Source organism: Cynoglossus semilaevis, chromosome 9 (genome assembly GCF_000523025.1).
Source record: "Cynoglossus semilaevis isolate Cse_v1.0 chromosome 9, Cse_v1.0, whole genome shotgun sequence".
Lineage (NCBI taxonomy): Eukaryota > Metazoa > Chordata > Actinopteri > Pleuronectiformes > Cynoglossidae > Cynoglossus > Cynoglossus semilaevis.
The window spans coordinates 9,996,407-10,016,652 of record NC_024315.1 but is presented as its reverse complement, the minus strand read 5'-3'; the positions used below and the strand labels follow the sequence as shown (position 1 = coordinate 10,016,652).

At 39.0% G+C, this 20,246-nt stretch overlaps 1 protein-coding gene across 3 annotated transcripts in view; it reads right to left on the bottom strand.

The window, feature by feature from the left end:
• ctnna2 (catenin (cadherin-associated protein), alpha 2) overlaps positions 1 to 20,246 on the bottom strand; it is a 188,176-nt gene that overhangs the window by 58,793 nt on the left and 109,137 nt on the right. For all 3 annotated transcript variants that reach the window (XM_025058226.1, XM_017035265.2, XM_017035266.2), the window contains exon 8: positions 4,576 to 4,656. In XM_025058226.1, the coding sequence (XP_024913994.1) occupies positions 4,576 to 4,656 (81 nt within the window). The remainder of the gene's footprint in view (positions 1 to 4,575; positions 4,657 to 20,246) is intronic.

Here is a 20,246-nt window from a genome sequence, read left to right as displayed (position 1 = left end):
TAGCCATAAATCTGGTATATAGCTATATTTTATTGAATTTCTCACATTAGTGACATTTATACAATTAAGCAAATTTTAATGAATGGCCTGAAATCATTTCATTTGATATACTTAAATTTTTCCTCTACTTTCCTGAAACATTAGTTATGACACCAGTGCTGCAGCTGACGAGACATATGGCAGATGTTGCTCCCTAACTTGATAACCCCTCAACAATTATAAACAGCTGCACCGATCAACAAGCCAGTGGCAGACATGGAAGTTAATCCAAGAACCTGGAGCATAAAGAGAGGCAAAGAAGAATTTATGAGAAACCTTTGCTATGGGGAACCCAGGAATCAGCCATCAGTCAGAACAGGGCCCTGAGAGTTGAACTGACAGATGCATTCATTACAGACAGGATGGCAGAACACATGGCTTATTTCCAGCAACTTTATCATACTGGTTTCAAAGTGAATACTAATTAAAAGGAAGACAGGCTCCTGAATGTCACATTTAAAATGGATGTTATCCCAAGGTGGACATGAGTTTAAATGCCTGGCGAGTAAGGCGTACTTTTAGACATAAAAAATATATTTAAAAAAACAATGTCCTGAGCAGATAAAAGCTGCTGCAGCTGTTCATTGTTTTAATAAATAATAAAAAAATAAACCTGCACAAATGTTTATTTAATTTTGTTCTAATGATAAAATTACCAACAAAATGTTCACATCTGTTTGAGATCCCTTATAAAGTTCCACCCAGAAGTTCCTTCATCTAAATGTCTAGACTTAGAATCTGAGAAAAATACTTCTCGTTTGAAATGGCACTTTAACAAAGATCCATAATCCACTCTCATGAATCTGTTATTTCAATCTCAGGGTTTCAAGAGACCCACATAATCACTGGAGTACACACCAGAGATGTGCTTTTCGCAGAGAGAGGAACAAGGTCATGTACTTGTGCATTAAGTGAGACAGCCTTAATTCCAACGTTGTACCCTTTAATGCATTAATGAAAACCACTAATGCAGGCACGACCGGCCTGGACTGGTTATGTCAAACGAAGGGTTGACAAACCTGGAGAGAAGCACAGAGAAGCCTGATGAAGTAGGCACAGTGCTGGTACAGTCAGCAGTGGGTGGGTAGCATGTTGCCAGCAAATAATAATAAATACCTCAATAGAAACACAAACCAGTGAATAGATGGAGAAGCTAATACTGCTTTTCAGATTTTAAATATTTCAGTGTAATGTCCATTCACAAGTACCCGCAATAAGACTGAGAAACACTGCGAAAAAATCACGGTGGAAACAAAGGCAGAATGACATATTTGGCATGTACAGAGGTTGCCAGGCGATGGCAGACAGGCACACATTGTGTTGTATGTATATATATGACATCCTCAGAGAGGGAGGGGAAAAAAAAAGTCAGCCTTGTTTTACAGTGTTGTCAAAAGTCTTGTTTCAGTCTTAGGTGCTCCATTTCACAGGGGCTGTCTGTTCTCTGACACATGAAACTGCTCTAATATTTATCTCCTCTGCTTCACAGGAGAGAGGAGACAGAAAGTGCACAATTTTCCTGCCAACTACGTGAAGGCCTTGTGCCTGTATGCGGCGCCGCTGAGTTGCCGAACTCAATTTGTGTTTGCATATTATGGTATTGTAGCAGCGTGTAATGGAACATGTGTGCAAGGGCTTTGCCCTCCCGTTGAGCACAAAATGCTCAAACAGACCTCCCTTTCTGTCAAGCCAAGCCATGAGTCAATACAACATCCTGTCAGTGTGAACACTGCCTGCCAGTATGACAGCAGCCCCACCAACTGCCTACTGGGAGGCAGGGTTACAGCATCCCATCTGAAATGATTGTCTGGCCTTCAGAGGTCAGAGAGGACACCACCACGGGTCATCTCTGCACATCGTCCCTGGTGGACATAGTTTCAGGGTAAATATCCTGAAAGGTTAGCAGTCAAACTCTAAAATCAAAGTCAGGAGAATCTAATGACTATAGAAGTCTATGATGTGGCCCAGTGGGTAAAGTGGAATCTCAGCAGAGATCAGTGAAGCTGTTGAGTAAGCATCAAGAAGAATTCCAGTGCAGCTCCTGTGTGTCAGGTGTTAATCACTGGGGTGTTTCACTGATTGATCACATGCAGAGTGGTGTCCCTTAAGGAATAAGTAAAGCACTGAAAAATAAATAAATACAATTGTAGTGATATTATTTGATATTTAATTGATATCTCTCACTTTACTTCTTTAAACCCTCTACTGTACTCCACTGCTGTGAATCTCCCCACCGTGGGACGAATAAAGGACTTCTTCTCCTCTTATCATATTTATGTTTTGACAATAACATTAAAGTGTGGTTTGAAGAAAGTCATATTCCACTGACATTCTGTTGTTTTAGATATTATTAAAGGAATATTGCAGTATTGTTTGTCAGAGGCTACTGCAAAATGCAGTGTAAATGAATTGCTTTCACATGGCAAAGCCAAAATCTGTTATGTCCAAAATTACTATTATTTTATTTAAAAGAAATAGGGTTATCATAAGAAAAAAAGCACACCTTAAAACATTCTTTTCATGTGGATGAGTCCACACTTTAGTTTGTTTCCTCTGGTTTACAAGACAGCAAATAGCATATATATATAACATATATATATGTGTATATATATATATATATATATTTCGTCTGAATCAAAGGAGTCACATACATCAATATCCGATTGTATAAAATTATGTTGTTTGTATTGTATTGACATTGTACCTGTGGAGCTGGAGTGAGTTTGTCTGTCCAGAACCTAGACACATAAAGGCTTGGAGTCCCATCCTGTGGCTCGTTTATGTCTATTATCTATGGTGTGATTAATTAAAAACTAGACAAAATGCTGATTTTTATATCCGTTTAAACCAGGGGCGCCCAAACTGTTCCACGAAGGGCCACTGGGCTGCAGGTTTTTGTTCCAACCAAACAGTAGCACACCTGAGTTGACAGGTTTAATCAACTGGTCTAAGTCTTCAGACAGCTGATTGGTCAAACTATGTGCTCTTGGTTGATTGGTTGGAACAAAAATCTGCAGCCACACGGCCCTCTGAGGAACAGTTTGGGCATGCCTGGTTTAAACCGACTGCCCAAGGCGAAATGTTTTTTTTTTCGCCTTTTTGTGTACTGAACCATTCACCAGCCATTGCAGGACAAGAAAACAAAACAAAAGTGAAGCCAGCAGATCCATTTACTAACGTGGACATGAAGTGCAAGATCTGCAGTGTCAGGTCATCATAACAGTGATGTTGTCACGTGCCAAAAATAGGAACATCTGGCAGGAAGGGAGGAGTAATGACACTCCAACGGAGCACAGCTGGCAAACATGTTACTTTCTTTTCTCTGAGCAATCACAGGCCGATGTGCGCGGGTGGGTGGGGGGGGGGTTCAACACCTGACCTGTTCTTTCACTCGACTGAAATCATCAACTCACAGATATGCAGTAATCAGACACCAATCACACCCACTTACTGAGCTTATCACAGCAACAGCGCTGATCAGACCAGCTGACTGCTCCCTCACTCTCTCTCCCCTCCCTCCCCCACAATACTCTCTGTATATGTTCCTAACTACCTCGTACGAGTACAGACGGTTTTGTGACTGTAAACTTGTAAACGTGTAAAGTAGGGATGGTTCGATACAACGTGGCGCGTTGACCCAGAGGCAACGTCTCTGTCACTGGTGTGGAAACCCAGGGGTCACCTTCTGGGGGAGATCGAATCCTGGTTGGGGCGGTTGGTCCCTTCCAGTGGACTCGCCACCCGCAGGAAGGTTCAGGGGGGTTGATAAGGTGCAGTGTGATTTGGGTGGCGGTCATGGAGACTGCTGCCCCCGTGATCCGGTAAGCGGATGAAAATTAATGGATGGATGGATGGTTCGATACAAGCTCTTCATGGCCAATGCCAATACTGCAACCTGGAGTAGCTACCAATACATATATCAATCCGATACCTTCTTTTCTGTCACTGCTGAGGCGACAGTGTCACCAGCATTTGGGCTCAACTCCTGAGTATCGGATCGAGCCATGCCCAGGATTGCATTTAGAGAGGTAGAAAATGAAGCAGGCAGCTGGATATGAGTGATGAGTCCACTCACACTCCCTCTAGTATTTCACCCCTCCCTCAATATATTTTATCAATTTTCTCAACATTTCCAGTAAGTCCCAGGAAACAGACTGCTCTCTATCTCTACCTGCACCTTTGGAAGTAAGAGCCTGTAATAAATTATTGTTTCTCCCCTCATTTTTGTGTGGTACATTAATGTAGGATAAATTCATGTTTTGTATATGTTGTGTGTATTAGCTCTTAGAAGACGATCGGTGATAAACACATAAATCTATATATTTCCCCGGTTGAGAAATGACCACAGTTGGAGCGGCACGGTTTTATACTGATTTGGCACTATGTGAGGGGAAGAAAAAAAAAACAGACCTTACTAGCATTAAAGTTAGCCACCCTTTAAAGTGTATACTGTAGCCCTTTATGGAACGGTTTTAAAACCTGAGCTGTGCAATTTATAACAAATAAAAATTATCCAGCTTTTAAAAATTCACTCACCTGTCTGCGCAGGTCCCTGGTCTTTTTGGTCATTTTATCGATGGCTGAGTTCAGTGGGTCACCTTTCTCTTTTCTGCCAGTCTGTGAGGGAAACAAAATATGACATAAAAATTAACAAAAAGATCAGTCCAAACAAACTGATCGCATCAAAACAAGTATTCTAAAGCTGAGAATGTCACACGGTGATTTCATTATGGGCCAGAGGAGAGAGCAGAGTGAATGGAGTTACATTTTGGCACATGGAAATGGGTTTTGTTACAAAATGGGTTTAGCTTTGTTACAAAAGACTGGACTGGAATCATTGAAAACATGACAAACAGTTTAACATTTTTACCCAGAAAGTCACCTTCTGCCAATTTTTCTTTTACGTGGTTCTGCCAATATCAGTGTCTGCCACATGTGTTATTGCTGCCAACTCCTACTGGTGACATCAGGAGAGAGTGGACTACCATGTGTTTCACCTGATACACACAGAGTCACCAACTGCTTCTTTTACACTGTAGTCAGTGACAGTCTTCCTGCTACAAAGACTCAAATAAAGGCTATCTGATGTAGCTACGCTACCTTAGAACTTAATCACCAAGTTGATTGATAATCACAGCAATCTTCATTGTTTTTATCAAGTCAAAATATCTGTGTCTGGCTTCCAGTTCTTTAAAATCTGTAAGGACACTGGAAGTTGTTTGAACTTAACACCAGTGACGATCAACTCGTGGCCCGCGGGACAAATCCATCCTACCTATCTGTCAAATCTGGCCAGCCACTGGATTACAAAATAAAATAAAATAAAATAATGCTTGTCAAAAGTTTGATTTTTATTTTATTTTATTTTATTTGAGTGTCCATGGTGTCTGCTTGTTGAATTAAAAGAATATCACATTAAAATCTTCATCATAATCATCACCTTTGGGATCTCAATTCAGCTACTGAATAGAAGTCCAATGTTTCAACTTTCCAAGCTGAAGGCTTACAAATATTCATTAATGTTAATTACTGCATAATCATAGGCAAAATATGATTGATTAGGCTTCAGAGATGCAACGCATGTGGTAAACAAAAAGACAAATATTATCAACCGGCTGTAGGGATAACTTGTTTCCTAAACAATCTGAAGGAAAAATGGACAACGGGATGATCAACAGATTGTAAGACACTGTGGTTTTCTGTCAAAGCAACACCAGCATACAAAATTAGTTGTGTTGTTGCCAGGCAACCACCTCATAGTTCGGCCCGGCTAAGCACTACTGCAAGCAACCAAAAATGATCATCATCCTTCACAGAAAAAAAAAAAACCAAAAACCCTCAAACCTGGTGAACAGAGCTTTTCTTAATGTCATTTTCTTGTGACAAATTTTAAAAAAGGCATAGATGGTTATTCAGAGGAACAGAATATGAAAACTCATCTCTCTGTGGCAGTGCCACTACTGATAACTGAGAGAAAAAGAGAGGTTTATCTCTTGGAATAAACTCAGATTATGCCCACATTAGTTATAGAAAAACAGGTTATCAAGGGCTTCAACCGTTTAAGCCTTTGTTGGACTCACATTGAAACATTTTTTAATTTCCATAATCGGTACTGTGTTTGTATAACCGGAACGTTCCACAAATATCTTAGGACTTTTAGCTCTTCCTTGGCCAAGAACCACTTTGATCCCTCCCGTGCCAACATGCTTTCCTCACCCGAGTCTTCACAGGAAAAGAAAAAATGGAAACGGAGCAGTCTGCCTTAATTAATCACATATCTGGCTCCTCTGCACGAGTTTAAATGTAGGAGAATCACATATGAGCAAGGTCACTGATGTGAAAGTGCTCACTGAAATGCCTGTAGCCATAAAAACAGATAATTCCCTTTTCTGTCTAATGTATTGCTGGTTTGCCCTTGGCCAAGGCTCATATAGCACGAGCTGTCTTTCACTGGGAAGTTAAACCTTAGAAATGACTCATTTGTCTTCAAGCTCATACAACAAAAACAACTCTGTATTAGCATTCACATGAGGATGTCTTGATTTATTTATTCAAAGCATTGAAGCAAAATCGAGTGTCTATAATGGCCCTCAAAATATCAGGATGTAACCCAAAATTACAAGACGTCCTTCTGAAGTCCACCACTATACTTAGACATGAGTACGCTGTGTGCCTGATCACATTTATGTCCGCGATAGATGTTAATACATGACTAAAAACTGGCTGTATGCCAGCTGTAGACTGACTTGAGGCGGGGGGGGGGGGGGGGGGGGGGGGGGGGGGGGGGGCACATATATTGGGGGGGGGTAATAGCGTTGAGCTGGCATACATTATAGGTCATACAATACTAAGCTCTCACATTTTATCACTCTTGCACTGGTAAGCAGAGAAAATTACAACATATGTCAAAGGTCAAAGACAACACAAATATTTATATATTTATATGTATGTATATCTGGAACCTAAAGTAATCCAACCTTGATTCAGGGGTGAAAGAGCAAAATAAATGGGGTCAAATAAACAATTTATTTCTTCACAGGCTAACATTTACAATCAGTATCAAGAAGATATGTGTAGGTACTTTTTGTCTACTGACTCTGTGTAAGGCCTGTGTGATAATAAAAGTGGTTTAAAAAAAAGCTGGTTACCGAAATAATGAAGCTGTCCAGGTTAAATTCGACTGATAATCTTATTTTTGTAAGTAAAATCGGAGTCAGTGATTCGTTAATTCACTTGATTGGACAAAGTCAATTTGCTTAACATGAACACAATTAGCTACTAAAATGACTAAATATTTTCTGAGCAAAAACTATTCAAATTGTGTTTAATGAGTGCATTCGTGGTGGACAAGCCACGTGGGTTTGGGACGAGCTAAAAGGTTGTTATTGCCTGGAGCAGTGGAAATGATTATTGACTACATTAAGCAAAGTGAATGCCAATTCTAAACAGAAGTAACCTCTAGTTCTGTCTCTACTACTTAGACGTTTGTAGGGTCACATGGGGCCTGTAGCCAATCCCAAAAGTAATTGGGTGAGGACAGTAACCAGTCCATTACAGGGCCACGTGTGGAGACCAGATTTAGTCATAGGCTGAACAAACTTTGTATACCTTCTATGTTCTCTGTTATTTTTTTTTATGTATTTTTATTCCTTATGATCAAGCCGCATTGCCTTTGCGATCAATTTGTACATCGTGATCTACTAATTGGACACCCCCTGACACCACCTGCTGTAAGGCAAGGGCACTAACCATTTCTTTCATGGTATTGCCAGAATCTTCTGCCAGTCAAATTTGCCTCAAATGTACACACACTGTATGCGTCTTAGCCTGATGTTTGTTTTTTGTGTATATGCTGTACTTGCGTAGGTGACAAAGGCAACCCATTCATTTAGTTCAAGCTCCTAAGTCCTAGATTGCGCAACACATTATGCGCTCCTATTCACATCCATAAATGTTGATTTAACCGTCGCTCCCTACAGCAGCGCTGATTGCTTATTTTTGACCGTCACACAATGAAATGTGCCTGTCCTGTTTGTCTATAAAACAAGTCCCAGTGGTGTTTGTAGACAGTGTCCCCACTGTCCTCATCCATTATTTCCTGCACCCTGTGTGCACTCATTCATGAGAGGTAGGGGAAAGGAAGCGGCCACTTCAAAATGAGCATCTACCGTGGGGGGTAATGGAAGAAAGCAGCACAGCTGCACTTGTTTACCCAGGAGATGTGCTGGATGGTGCATTGTTGTGGAGCAAATGTTGGTACAGGAGCATGTCCGGTTTTCATGGTGCTTCCCAAGTAAGTTGTATAATTCAGTGGTGCAATGCAGTGCAAAAGACATCAGTGTATTTCTGAGCACAAACGCAGTAATGGCAGAAAAAGACCTCTGATTGAGCAAACGGGCGAATCGTTTTCAGGTGTGTCAATTTTATATCGGCCCTTTGAAACCAGGAGAATAAAACAGAGCCAGTGTTTAAAGGATGGTTTCAATTAGACTGGATATAGACGTTGAGTATTTGCATTCCCAGCCCAATACAGCAGGTTGATGCGGTCCTTTCTTTAGCCAGCAAATTATTTATATTTATTGTGTGCCATTTGTGAGAAATGTGTGAATAAATGTCCAAAGCTTTTATTTTTTCGCAACGGTCGAGCCTAATGAAATCGCAGACAATCAATATTTTCTGACACATTAAAAAGTGTCATGTCTCTACACGTCCCTTGAAACTAATGCAATCAAATTGACAATGGTTCAAATGTGAAGAAACGCAGAGGGGTGATGGAGATGTGAGGAATGAATCTGCTAATTCATAGGCAATAACATGGCAAATCAAAGGAATGAGCAGATAAATCAGAGAGGAGAAAATTGCAGACAGGTGGGGGAGAAAGAGACTGAAGGTGGGGGGAGGTTTTTGGGGTATAAGGTATTCTATCTTATTGTCTCCCAAGATCAATGTGTTAAATGATATAAATTCCGGCTCCTTGTCAATTCAATTAGGCAGGAGCGAGAGGTCCAATTACTGTCCAATGCGGTTATGTCTGCAGCAGGCTTTAAAGGGGAAGGCAGGCTGATAACAAGAGGGTGAGAGAGTGTTTGTGTGTGTGTGCAAGCGAGCAAGGGGGTGGGAGATAGGATGGAGGAGGAGGGATGGGGGGAGGCAGATAATGGTGGTAACATGTTGGTCGAGTTACCAGCAGATAATGGGTAGCCAGATCCTCATTAAGATAAGTTGTGCTCCCTCAGCTGTCGCGGCCCAGACGGACCAATTTGACTTGTTCTCATTAGGTGGAACTAAAAGCAGTGCAATGATGGCTATCAAATAGTTTGATTACAGGATACTGTGTAAAACACAGTGCAGTGCCTGGGACAAAAACAAATCTCTGTGATTGGCATAGTGTTTTTTTTTTTTTTAACTGTTACTGACCAACTAAGAAAACACATAAATGTATAATAACTACCTCACAAATAGAAGAACAGATAATACACCGGGGAGCATGGGGCTAAAAAATATGACCTTGACTCACGTATCTTTGTGGTGTACTACTACAGTATACTGTATGAACTCTGTACTATAGATCGGTCATTCAGTTGACACAAAATGACATTCAAGGCAACCAATCTTCTGTTTTTATTGAATATTTAAGTAATTAATTCACTATCTTGTTTTACATCTTTAAAAACAAGTTAAAATGAGATCCAATTAAATGGTCAATACGTTAAATGTTTCCGTATTTAAATAAGAAAAAGCCAAGATAGATAGTCCATAACATAGTTATTATTCAAAGGAGGGAAATAAAAACCCATCTGTTAGTTATGAACACAGGTCAGTGACCAATCGTGTTTCCTTTGTTAAACAAACTCACTTTAATCTAAAACTGACAGTTAATGATCAACTGTGGTTTATTGATATTTTCAGAACAGTCTGCAGTCAGTGATGACCACAGGCTCTGAGACATGTTTTGATTTCTAACTCAACTGTAATATATAGAGAAAAAAGAGTGATTTAAAAAGATGTAAAGGTTTATCTCATGTTTTACCTTGTAACTTTAGTCGCAGAAGTTGCTTGGTGTCAAAGTGAAATTTATTCAGTTGCTTTTTCACTAAATGAAACGCCTGCATTAATAATGTAACAGACCTATGGTAATGTGTGACCTTTTGTTAGGAAACTTAAATCTCTGAAGTTTTTAAATATTTATACACAAAATGAAAATCAATTAATAAATCAATATGAAAAAAAATATGGAATATATTTTAAAAAGTACACGAGCTACAGCTGTTGGCTCCACTGTAAAAATCTGCTGGTCAAAGACAAAATAAAAGACAAACGTGCAGCAAATGTAAGACTCTCATCTCTGAACTTGTAGAAATAATCATCTACAGTGTACAGAGATTTGGCAGTGAATCTAAAGTCCTTCCTGGTGATTCTTATACATTCTTGTCTAGATTTGCTTCTTTACTGCTTGTCAATCTTGCTACTTAAAATGCAATAAGATAATACAATAATAATAATAATACAATAATATGAAAACCAAAATGCATATGTATGTATGAATGTTGAAATGAAGGTATTAAATGTTGCAGTGTTGGTGAACCTAAAAATAGTTAAAGCTTTAGAGCTTTAGGACTGTACATTCCAAATGTTGGGAAGAATACTCTACATATATTTCACTGTAAGGAATCTTAAATATAACCTCCCAGTGACCTAGCACTTCTGTCTAAACACCACTGTTGACAGAAACTGTTATGTCTATAAAAATGACCTGTCTTTGTGGCACAGGCTCAGGTCTGACAGACCTTCCTACATTTCTCAGTTAACAAACTGAAGAGTTTACTGAACCTGCTTTATAAAACTGGCCTGTGGTCAGGACTCAAGAATTTTCATTTCATATTACCACTGTCACCTAGCAACAGAGCTGCAGCTCGACGTGGCACAAATATCTAATGGCATTACATAAAAAATATATGTTTTTTTTCTTTTTTTTTTTTTTTTTTTTTTTTGTTTGTTTGTTTGGGTTTTTTTTTTTTCGATGGTCGAGAAAAATTTTCAACAGCAGTAGAAATACATATCAAAGAATTGCTTTAGCCCTAACCTCCTCCAGGGGTCTTCACAGCAGAAAATGTGCGTATGTGAATTTGCCACAGGTTTCCACATCTACGCCTTCTGACCTAACCCTTGCCTGTTTTTCTGGGCTGGAGACTAGCTGTGGGAGAACACAGGCAGTCGCCTCCCAAACAGCTGGGTGTGATAGCAACTTTGGGACACACCAGTACACAGCAAGGGATGAAGCCCAGACCCTGAGGCTGGAGGGCTGCCCTCCACATCCCCACTAGACCATGATCTCAGTCAGACATTAAACAGGAAATTCACTCAGCAGCAGGCAAAAAAAAAAAAAAAAAAAAAAAAAACCCACCGCTGCTGTTCATGCTTCCTCACAATCTCCAGCGAATCTCCAGACCCATGTATGTAGCAATATATCTTTTTAAAACATTGATTTTAGCTTCTGATAAATCCTACAGTAGAACGTGCAGTGTAGGTTCCACTGGCTGAATATTGTGATTTCACAAGTTAAAGCTAAAGCTATATGAAACTGAGATTCGATATTAGAAATTAAATCATGTTACGGCCACAGTTACAGAGGGAGAGATGAATTAAGATGAAGAGCCAGGCGTCCAAATGACTCCTTTGATTTTCTTCTTTTTTTTTATTGGTGTAAGCTCACGGTACACAGCTCTGTCTGTCGGGTAAAAGTTAATGCAGCAAAGAATGGCAGCGCCTGAGGAAGAGTCAAAGTGCCTTCTGGCACCAGCTCTCTTATGTTTAATAGCTGATGCCTTTTGCTTACTCCTCTCATTACACTGGCTGATGTTTAGACCGTAGGCCTGTCAGTGGCCATTAGCATCTGTGGTCAAGCAGGTCAGGATGAGAGGCAGCATCTGGCTCATCATCAAGCACATCACTAACATGAAAGGAGCTGTTTGTATAAGATACATGTATAGGGAGTAAATCATTACCACTCACTGTTTATAGACCTATTGTAGTGAAGTGCAGTGTGGAACATTTAGGAGGAAATATTTCCCAGACAACATACTGTATATATATATATATATATATATATATTTGTATATTTGTGTAAGGATGAACAGAGGTTCAGTTTTAATGGCCTTTAGATGAGATTTCTTTTATTGTTACATTTTCAAAGTCTTCTTCTTTCACCACTAAACAACAATATTTATCCAGTGGAATATTCATTGTTAACTGAACCAAAGAACTCTCTTCTTCACAGTGGCTGCCTTAATGCAACCATTGAATAAACGTTTTAAAAGCAAAAAAGAAAGAAAGAAAAGAAACAGGCTTAAGTAGAAGCTGCCAACAAAATTAAAATGGCTGCTGAAGAAAAGGAAGAATCAAATATACATCAACTGAAAAATATGCGTAATATTCATTTTATATATGAGGAGGTTGTTAAAAGAAAAATACAACTCAATATAAAAGGCAGGCACACATACTCAAGAATCACTGTCAATTAATTTACTGTAACGAAGAAATAGCAAAAGAGATTTTAACGATAATAGGTATCATGTAGTTTTAGAAGTATCAGCTGCTGAGTATGTGGACCTTTCTTTCCACAGAGCTTAAGTTCACAAACACCATAAAGACCCTGTTGCTCATCCTCCTTTTTGGCCACAAACTGTTTTTCAATGGTAGAAATCTGCATGATATTATTTGTTTTTTACTGAAGGTAACAGGAAGCTGAGCGTGGAGCCACGGAATATCATATTAAAAAAGCAGGTGTCATGACATGTTGGAGGGGTTCGGGATTAGTTGGAAATAGGTGGGGTTAAATATGAGGTGTGTTGGGCTTTAGATGTGTATTTTCAGGAGAATAAGAAAAAAATAAAGTAAGGGGAAACGTCTGCTTATCAAACAGACAGACAGAGAGAGAGAAAACAAAAAAAAAAAAAAAAAAACGTCTGGCCCTGCAGCAGCAGCAGTACAGGGAGTTAGAGCAATGCTGCCTGCAGCCTCCCTGAACTGAATAGCAAGTAGTTTGCAAGGGAGGGACTAAGGGAGGGGCAGTGGAGGAGAGAGCAGCAAGTAAGGGAGAGGCTGAGAATGGGGTAGAGAGGGTGAGAAAAAAGGAGCGGTGTCATATCTAAAAGCAGAACTGTGGCGAGGAGAAAAAAAAATCAGTCAATGGGGTTAGAACAAGGTTTAAGTATCATTGATGCACTTTTTTCTTTCACTGCAAAACGGAGGGAAAAAAGTCCCTTTACACAAACTTGCCTTTGAAGGCATGCACAAATATTTTAAGCTGTTGTTCTGTGAATGGAGTTTCTGAAAAGTGTAAAGCATCAGTGATGCTACAGATCGCAGGGACTTGCGTCAATCCACTTCAAGGACTTGCTCTTAATACCAGGAGACGTAATCTGATTTCATCATCTTTTTGCCTTTCTGCATTGCATCACACTTCAACTCCATGCTTCTAACTACCACTAGTGGAGTTGGATTTCACAAAATACTCACATGTCACAAATTGTTGATTTCTGCACAGCATTGGTAACAAACAGAGAGACATCTCTGTGGTATTTCCCATGAATGATACTCCATGCCAGTCACATCCAAGCACTTCTACAGGGCGACCTCGACTTGCGTCAGTGTTCCATTTCTATGGCCCTACGTAGATTTTCAAGGTAAGTCAGAACTCATATACTGTACATAAGGTCACTCACCTACACTAACACAGTGGTTACATCATAAGGATATATCATAGGACATAAAAATATCAGGAGTCCGACTTATGCTTTGGAGCCATAAGGAAGGGCAAAAGGTTTCCCCACCAAAAAAACAACCAACAGAAGAAAACAAATGTAGCACAACCCAATGTATGGTGTACAAGCGGCAAATATACACAAAGAGAACAACGTCACTACCGAACGCCATTGGACGAGGATGTCGTAAACCTTGGACTCCCTGCATATGTTCACTTCATATGTTGAATGTGTTTCTACAACCATGGATCATAACAGTCTTATTATCTCTACTTTGTCCTTACCATGTTATTCATTTCAATACATGGTGCCTCATTTAGGCGGCCTTACATGCACTTGTGATTGCAGAAGAATGTCACCACAGCTGCAGAAAAATAAAAACTTTATAATGATACAAAAGCATCTGAGCTCCCTGATAGCCTTTCACTCTCTGAAAGAAGGTTGCAGTGGACAAGAAAGGGAAAAAGCACAGAGAGAATGATAGGGGTGTTTGTGTATATCTTAATGATGACTCAAGCTGCCTTAGTAGGCGAGGCCCTGTGTTGGTGGAGCTAATCAGGGATTAGGGTGTTTAAAAAAAAAAAAAAAAAAAAATATGTACATCCAGTCTGAAAGAGATACAGAGCCACATAAAGATCAAATGAAAACACGACTAATGAGGACATGATAACACTAGCATACAGAGCCTCCTGCCTGTCATGACTGAGCACACTGTAGAGACTGCTGGTCTACACGCAACAAACACTGACCCGACAACAGAGCGACTCTGTGTGTTTCCTTGCAGCAGCAGTACATGGTGTGACAACTTCAAAGTCTCGGGGCTGGCTGAACTGGGAGAATTATTTTGTCCCTGTCCTCTTTTGTAGCTCACTCCAGCCACACGACACTGCAAGCACCCGACTGAGCCTTCTCTGCTATTAGCTGCTAAACAAACAGCTGCATAATATCTAGGCCTCTAATACATGAACTCAGAAAGAACGGATCAGGGGATAAAACCTACTGTCATGATAAGTTGTAAGGGAATTATGCTTCCCAAAGGACTGGTATCGTTTCTCTTTGTATGACTTAGCAGCTGTATTTTAGGAACAGTTCTCTGACTGCCTGTGTCCGTACCGCATTTCCAGGAAATGAAAACAGCATCACACCAGAAAATATCTGCTGTCATTTATCAAAGTGCCTTGCAAATGACTAAGATTTAAACATGGAGAGAGACATATGAACCTCTCTCCACTGATTTATTAAACCACAGCACAACACCTAAATAAGCTCTGATTTGACCATGGACTGATAAATTGAGTCAGCTGTGGAAAACAAGGACACGCTGCACTACTTCCTTACTTACATTTGACAGGAACTAATTTATGTGTGTTTGGTGATTCGTAGCCTAAAAAGAGAGTGGCAAGTCTGGTGCATTTGCATTTTTCATAAAAAAAAAAAAATCACTTGTTTGATCCCAGGCCTTTCTGTAGTGAGTGTGCACGGTCTCTCCATGTGTGCACAGGACTAAACTAGGCCATAGGTAGTATGGACTGTATTGGACTGGTGAACTATTCAAGGTCTCCCTTGTCTTCCCCCAGTGACTGCTGGGTCTTGCCCCAGATCCAGTTGCAGTAAATTATGAAACACAGATATAAAAATGATTCGTATTTTCTTTTTCAAAATAAATGTTTAAAAAAACTGTAGTGATCCCACACTTTAGGAATACTTAAAAGAATGTTCTGTAACTGGGAATCAAACCCAGGCCGTGGCAGTAAGAATGCCAAATCCTAATCACGAGTTCACCATGGAGCTGTGTTGATGTTTAAATGCTGGTAGAGAAGTTCTGAGAAAGTCAGAAGAGCTTACACAGTAACTCAGGTTGTTGATTGAAAGTAAGAATTTAATTTTTTCTCTGGTGGAGCTGAAGTAGACCGAGATAGTCAGGACAGGCAGAGAAGCATGTGAGGGTGGTTTAGGTCAGTAAGACTGTGGGTAGATCTGTAGTCAGAGTAACACGTGGGTCTGAGGTATGGGTGGGGTTTCATTAGATATCAGCTCTGATGCCCTTTTTATTTTTTAAGGTGACTTACAATTGTACGATGATGTTTGCAGATGACATTGTAATCTGTAGTGAGAGTAGGGAGCAGGTAAAGGGGAACCTTGAGAGTTTCGGGGTGTGATAGTAGTGAGAACTGCTACAGTGCATAGTGAGCAAACTGTGGCTCCTTCAAAAAGACAGAAGGCATAGCTGCAGGTGGCGAGGCCCAGACAGACACAAAAGAGCAGTTGGACAATTCCTAGAGGCCTGAGTTTTAATTGGCCTGACTGTCGAAAATGATATCACTGTGCGGTGCTTTGGTGAAGCTGAGTGGCCTGCCTGGCACTGGGATCCATCTACAGACAAAATAATATGTGCTCATCAGCTGTCACTTATAATGGTGTTGACCGGAATGTTGATAATGAATATTATTTAGAAGAATCAAGAGTAGCAGGGCACATGGGCAGCACAGAGGCAGTGAGACGTTAGGACACAGTCATGTTTAGAAGGAAATGAGGAAAAAAGTAGAGTTTAAGAGGCGGAAAATCCTCTTTGTTAAATATTTGAGCTAGAAAATATTTTTAAAGCCAACCCCCTCCTCCCTCCACCCCAAGAACCAAAAACATTTATATAGTATATAACCGAAGGAACATATACTGTATCTAGACTCGCCAACAGTGAGACTGTGCATTAAACAAGACATGGGTCACATGGATTTAAACACAATAACAATTCAAATGCAACTCTTAATCCAGCACCACAGGTGAGCTGCTGTCGACAGAGTCAGTGAACCACTCTTCAGGTCGGACAGTCTTGTACCCAACTTGCGTTGAACTGTCATTGCCTCATGTTCTTCAAAACAAAAACAGTGAAGGTGATGTTTACTAGTCATTTTTCACTGTCGTGTGGTTGTAAGAGCGTGTCGTCACTCGTGCACATGTGATGCCTTTAGTATATGAGAAGTCTGGGTGAATGTAACAGCACAGGAGGCAGGCGACAGGCAGAGATGAAAGCAGATGATCCCTTGTGGCAGCCAAACAAAAAGAATCAATAAATACTTTAGACATAGAGAGCATTAGTTACTTGTGTTAAGTTCACGGTCATTTAAGGGAGATTTACTGTGTAATGTTGTTTTAAAATATAAACAGAAGATTTAGTAGACACTGAAACACACCTCTAGAAAAAAAAATACTCAGTGCAAAGAACATTTTGCATGTTTTTGTACTGTACAACATGATCCACCAACTGTTATTTGTATTGAAACCCTCTGTTATTGTTATGGCAATGCTTCTATTTCAGGGGTACCTGGCAATAATGGCTGGAGGGCAGCATAACAGAGCATTAAGTATATATATATATAAAATTATATAATTATATAATTATTTATATAATATATATATATATAATATATATATTTATTATATATATATATATAATTATTATATGTTAAGTCCCTGCTTCTGGTCTGCATCGTAGGGCTTGATCCAAATGGTTAAAAAGCAATGTGCAAAGTTAGCTAGATTAGCTAATCCATAATGAATTATAACACAAAACTGTGCTTTGTGACTTTGTCAGAACACTTTAACCTGAGCAGTGGTGAGGGTGCAGCATCAGTTTTACTATATAATTGAATCCAGTTTAGTTGCTGTCTACTCAAAGGTTTCTTTCAAAGTCCTCAAACTTTTTACTTTTACTTTAGTGAAAACTATTGGAGAATGTCTAAAAAACATATTTGAAACATCAAATTGCTTTAGTATACAAAAATATTGCTTTCATGAGAGCTTTCATGACAGAGGTCAAGACTCAAGTTGAGTATCTATCTATCTATCTATCTATATATATATATATATATATATCTTAACTGCTATCCTATAATAGCATGTGTCACAACCCTTGTTTTACCTTCATTACCTTGTAATGAAGGCACTGCAGTAGGTGTTAAGCCATTTTCGCTCCTTGTTCACACAAAATTAGCATCACGTTAAACTGGACGAGTAAGAAACTAGAATTATTTAAAACACTAAAATCTTACCTTTGTCTTTTTGTATTTTATAATGGTTTAAAAAATAAAAATGACCTGATCTGCAGCAGCTCTGTTAGTACAGGGTAGGTTTCTGTCACTGCAAATTTGGTGACACATTACAAAGGCCACATGCATTGAACCTAAATTACGTAATCTCTACATCACGCCTTTAGTTAATTTACAGTATGTCATGAATCAGCCTGTAGCAGGAGAGATAATGCTAACTTCAGCTGGTTGATATGTTGTAATGATTTGTTGTAGCGGTAGATCTGTCACTTTTTATATGATGGTCTCTATAAATTACATAGGAAGCACACAGATAACTCATCCTGAAGGTGTTTTTGATTACACAGCATCGTTACACATTTTGATTTATGGTGAAGACTTAACATCACGAAGAGAAATCTGGACAACTGCTTAACACTTCCTTTAAAAACAGCATTATTGTTAGGAAAGACTAAGTGTTAAATACAAACAAGACCTTTTTTAAGTTCTGGCTATATCCTTAAACAAATATTTTATACATGAGTTGATATCACTCATTGTACTTCAGAGAAAGTTGAACCTTTTTTAGATCCTGAAACAGTTACCAAACTAAAACTTGTTAACCCTACGGTGAAAAAAGAGTTCTTAAATTTGAATCCCATGTTATATATTTACATATAAATATATACATATACACATACATGTATATACATATATAGTCCCTGCTACTTTATCTTGTCTTTATGTCCTACGTAACCTTGAAGACTTATACATTTTTCCATCCTGTTTCAAATACAGTAAATATATTAGCAAACGGTGAATGACAAAAGAATTAGTGATAAAAAAAATGTTTTAGTTTTACGAAGTCCAACTTACCTTGGACTGAAAATAAAGGAACGGAGGCTGAGTAATGTTTTATTAAGTCTACATTCATAATTGTTTCAGCCTTTTGCATCAGAGACTCTGACTGTGTTCTGCTCAGTGTCATCCTAACGTAACTAAGGTAAGTGGACACAAAAGCATGTCTTGTTTGGCTGTGAATGAGGCAACAGGAAAGTGACGGTGAGCTGCTTCACAGAGCTTGGTCTTTCTGCTTAAACGGGCTTGGTGACAACGTTTCAGTGGCAGACTGAGCCTAGTCATAAGAACTGTTTGATGTGCTCTCTGAAGTCAAACACATAAAAGAACCTGATCATACTTGTAAAAAATACACAATAAAAAGTGGATAAAATGGTTGCTGCAAAAACAGCGCTTCTTTCTTTTTTCTCTGTCTTTTCCGCATTAAAAGTTAGAGATTAGAGATGAGGATCCTCAGTAGAGACTCTGTAAAAGCAGACTCATTATAACCTACTGAAAGTTGAGTTCTATTGACAATACAAACTCTATTTCAACAGAAAAATAGAACATTTAGAGAATGGTTTTACTCTGGCTGCTACAGCTGAGAGGGTTATCACAGTTCAATTTTCTAAAAAAAAAAAAGTACTGCAGGACATTTTTTATACCTAACAAGTTGCAATGTCCTTTATCTGAAAAGTACAAGCACCTTTTAATGGGTAGAAACTAGGGAAGAAATGCAACACTAACTGTCATTAGGAGCAGATCATGTAGAGCAGATATTCATCGGACTTTTACTATTGCACTTAGAAGACACTTAGGAAAACACACAGTCAGTGAAATACAGTAGAACTGAAACGAATTCAGGGCAATAGTTACAACAACGGCGCAATAAAATATAATATGCACAGTTTACTAAATGTAATTAGATAAACCTTTTAATATATTAATATAAGACAAGAGCCCTGTAATGTAATCAACATATTTTGAGTACATTGGTTATCAATACTAGACTATTCTATTAGAGTTAAAATATATGACATTATATTTTAAGTCTTTTAATATATAATTTAATATGTACTTCCCTTACGATAATGGCAACATCAAGTGTACTCCAAGTACAGCCATGTTCTGTCTGAAGAAGTCTTGACAGATGTTGATGTAAAAACCACAGTTTGGGCTAGTCTAGCTAATATTAGCTAATGGTTTGTTTTTTAAAAATGTGAAGAACAACCCTCGGGGTACCTTAAAAAAAACATGTGCCACCGTAACCAGAAGAACGGATGCTAACTTAATGCTAATGAAAGCAGCAACAAAACAAAATAAAAGGACCAGGTACTTTATTGTTGCAGCACAGGAGTAAACTGTCCTAAAATTCCAAGGACATCTGTGTGTGTGTGTGTGTGTGTGTGTGTGTGTGTGTGTGTAAACATCTTCTAATCATTAATGTACAAGGCAATATAACTACGCAGCCTTATATTCGCCCTCATATAAGAAAACTGCTTTCTCACAGCAGCGTCAAAGGAGACGGCCATAAAATCTTCAAATTCATTCCAAGGATTGAGAGAGAGTGAGAGAGAGGGAA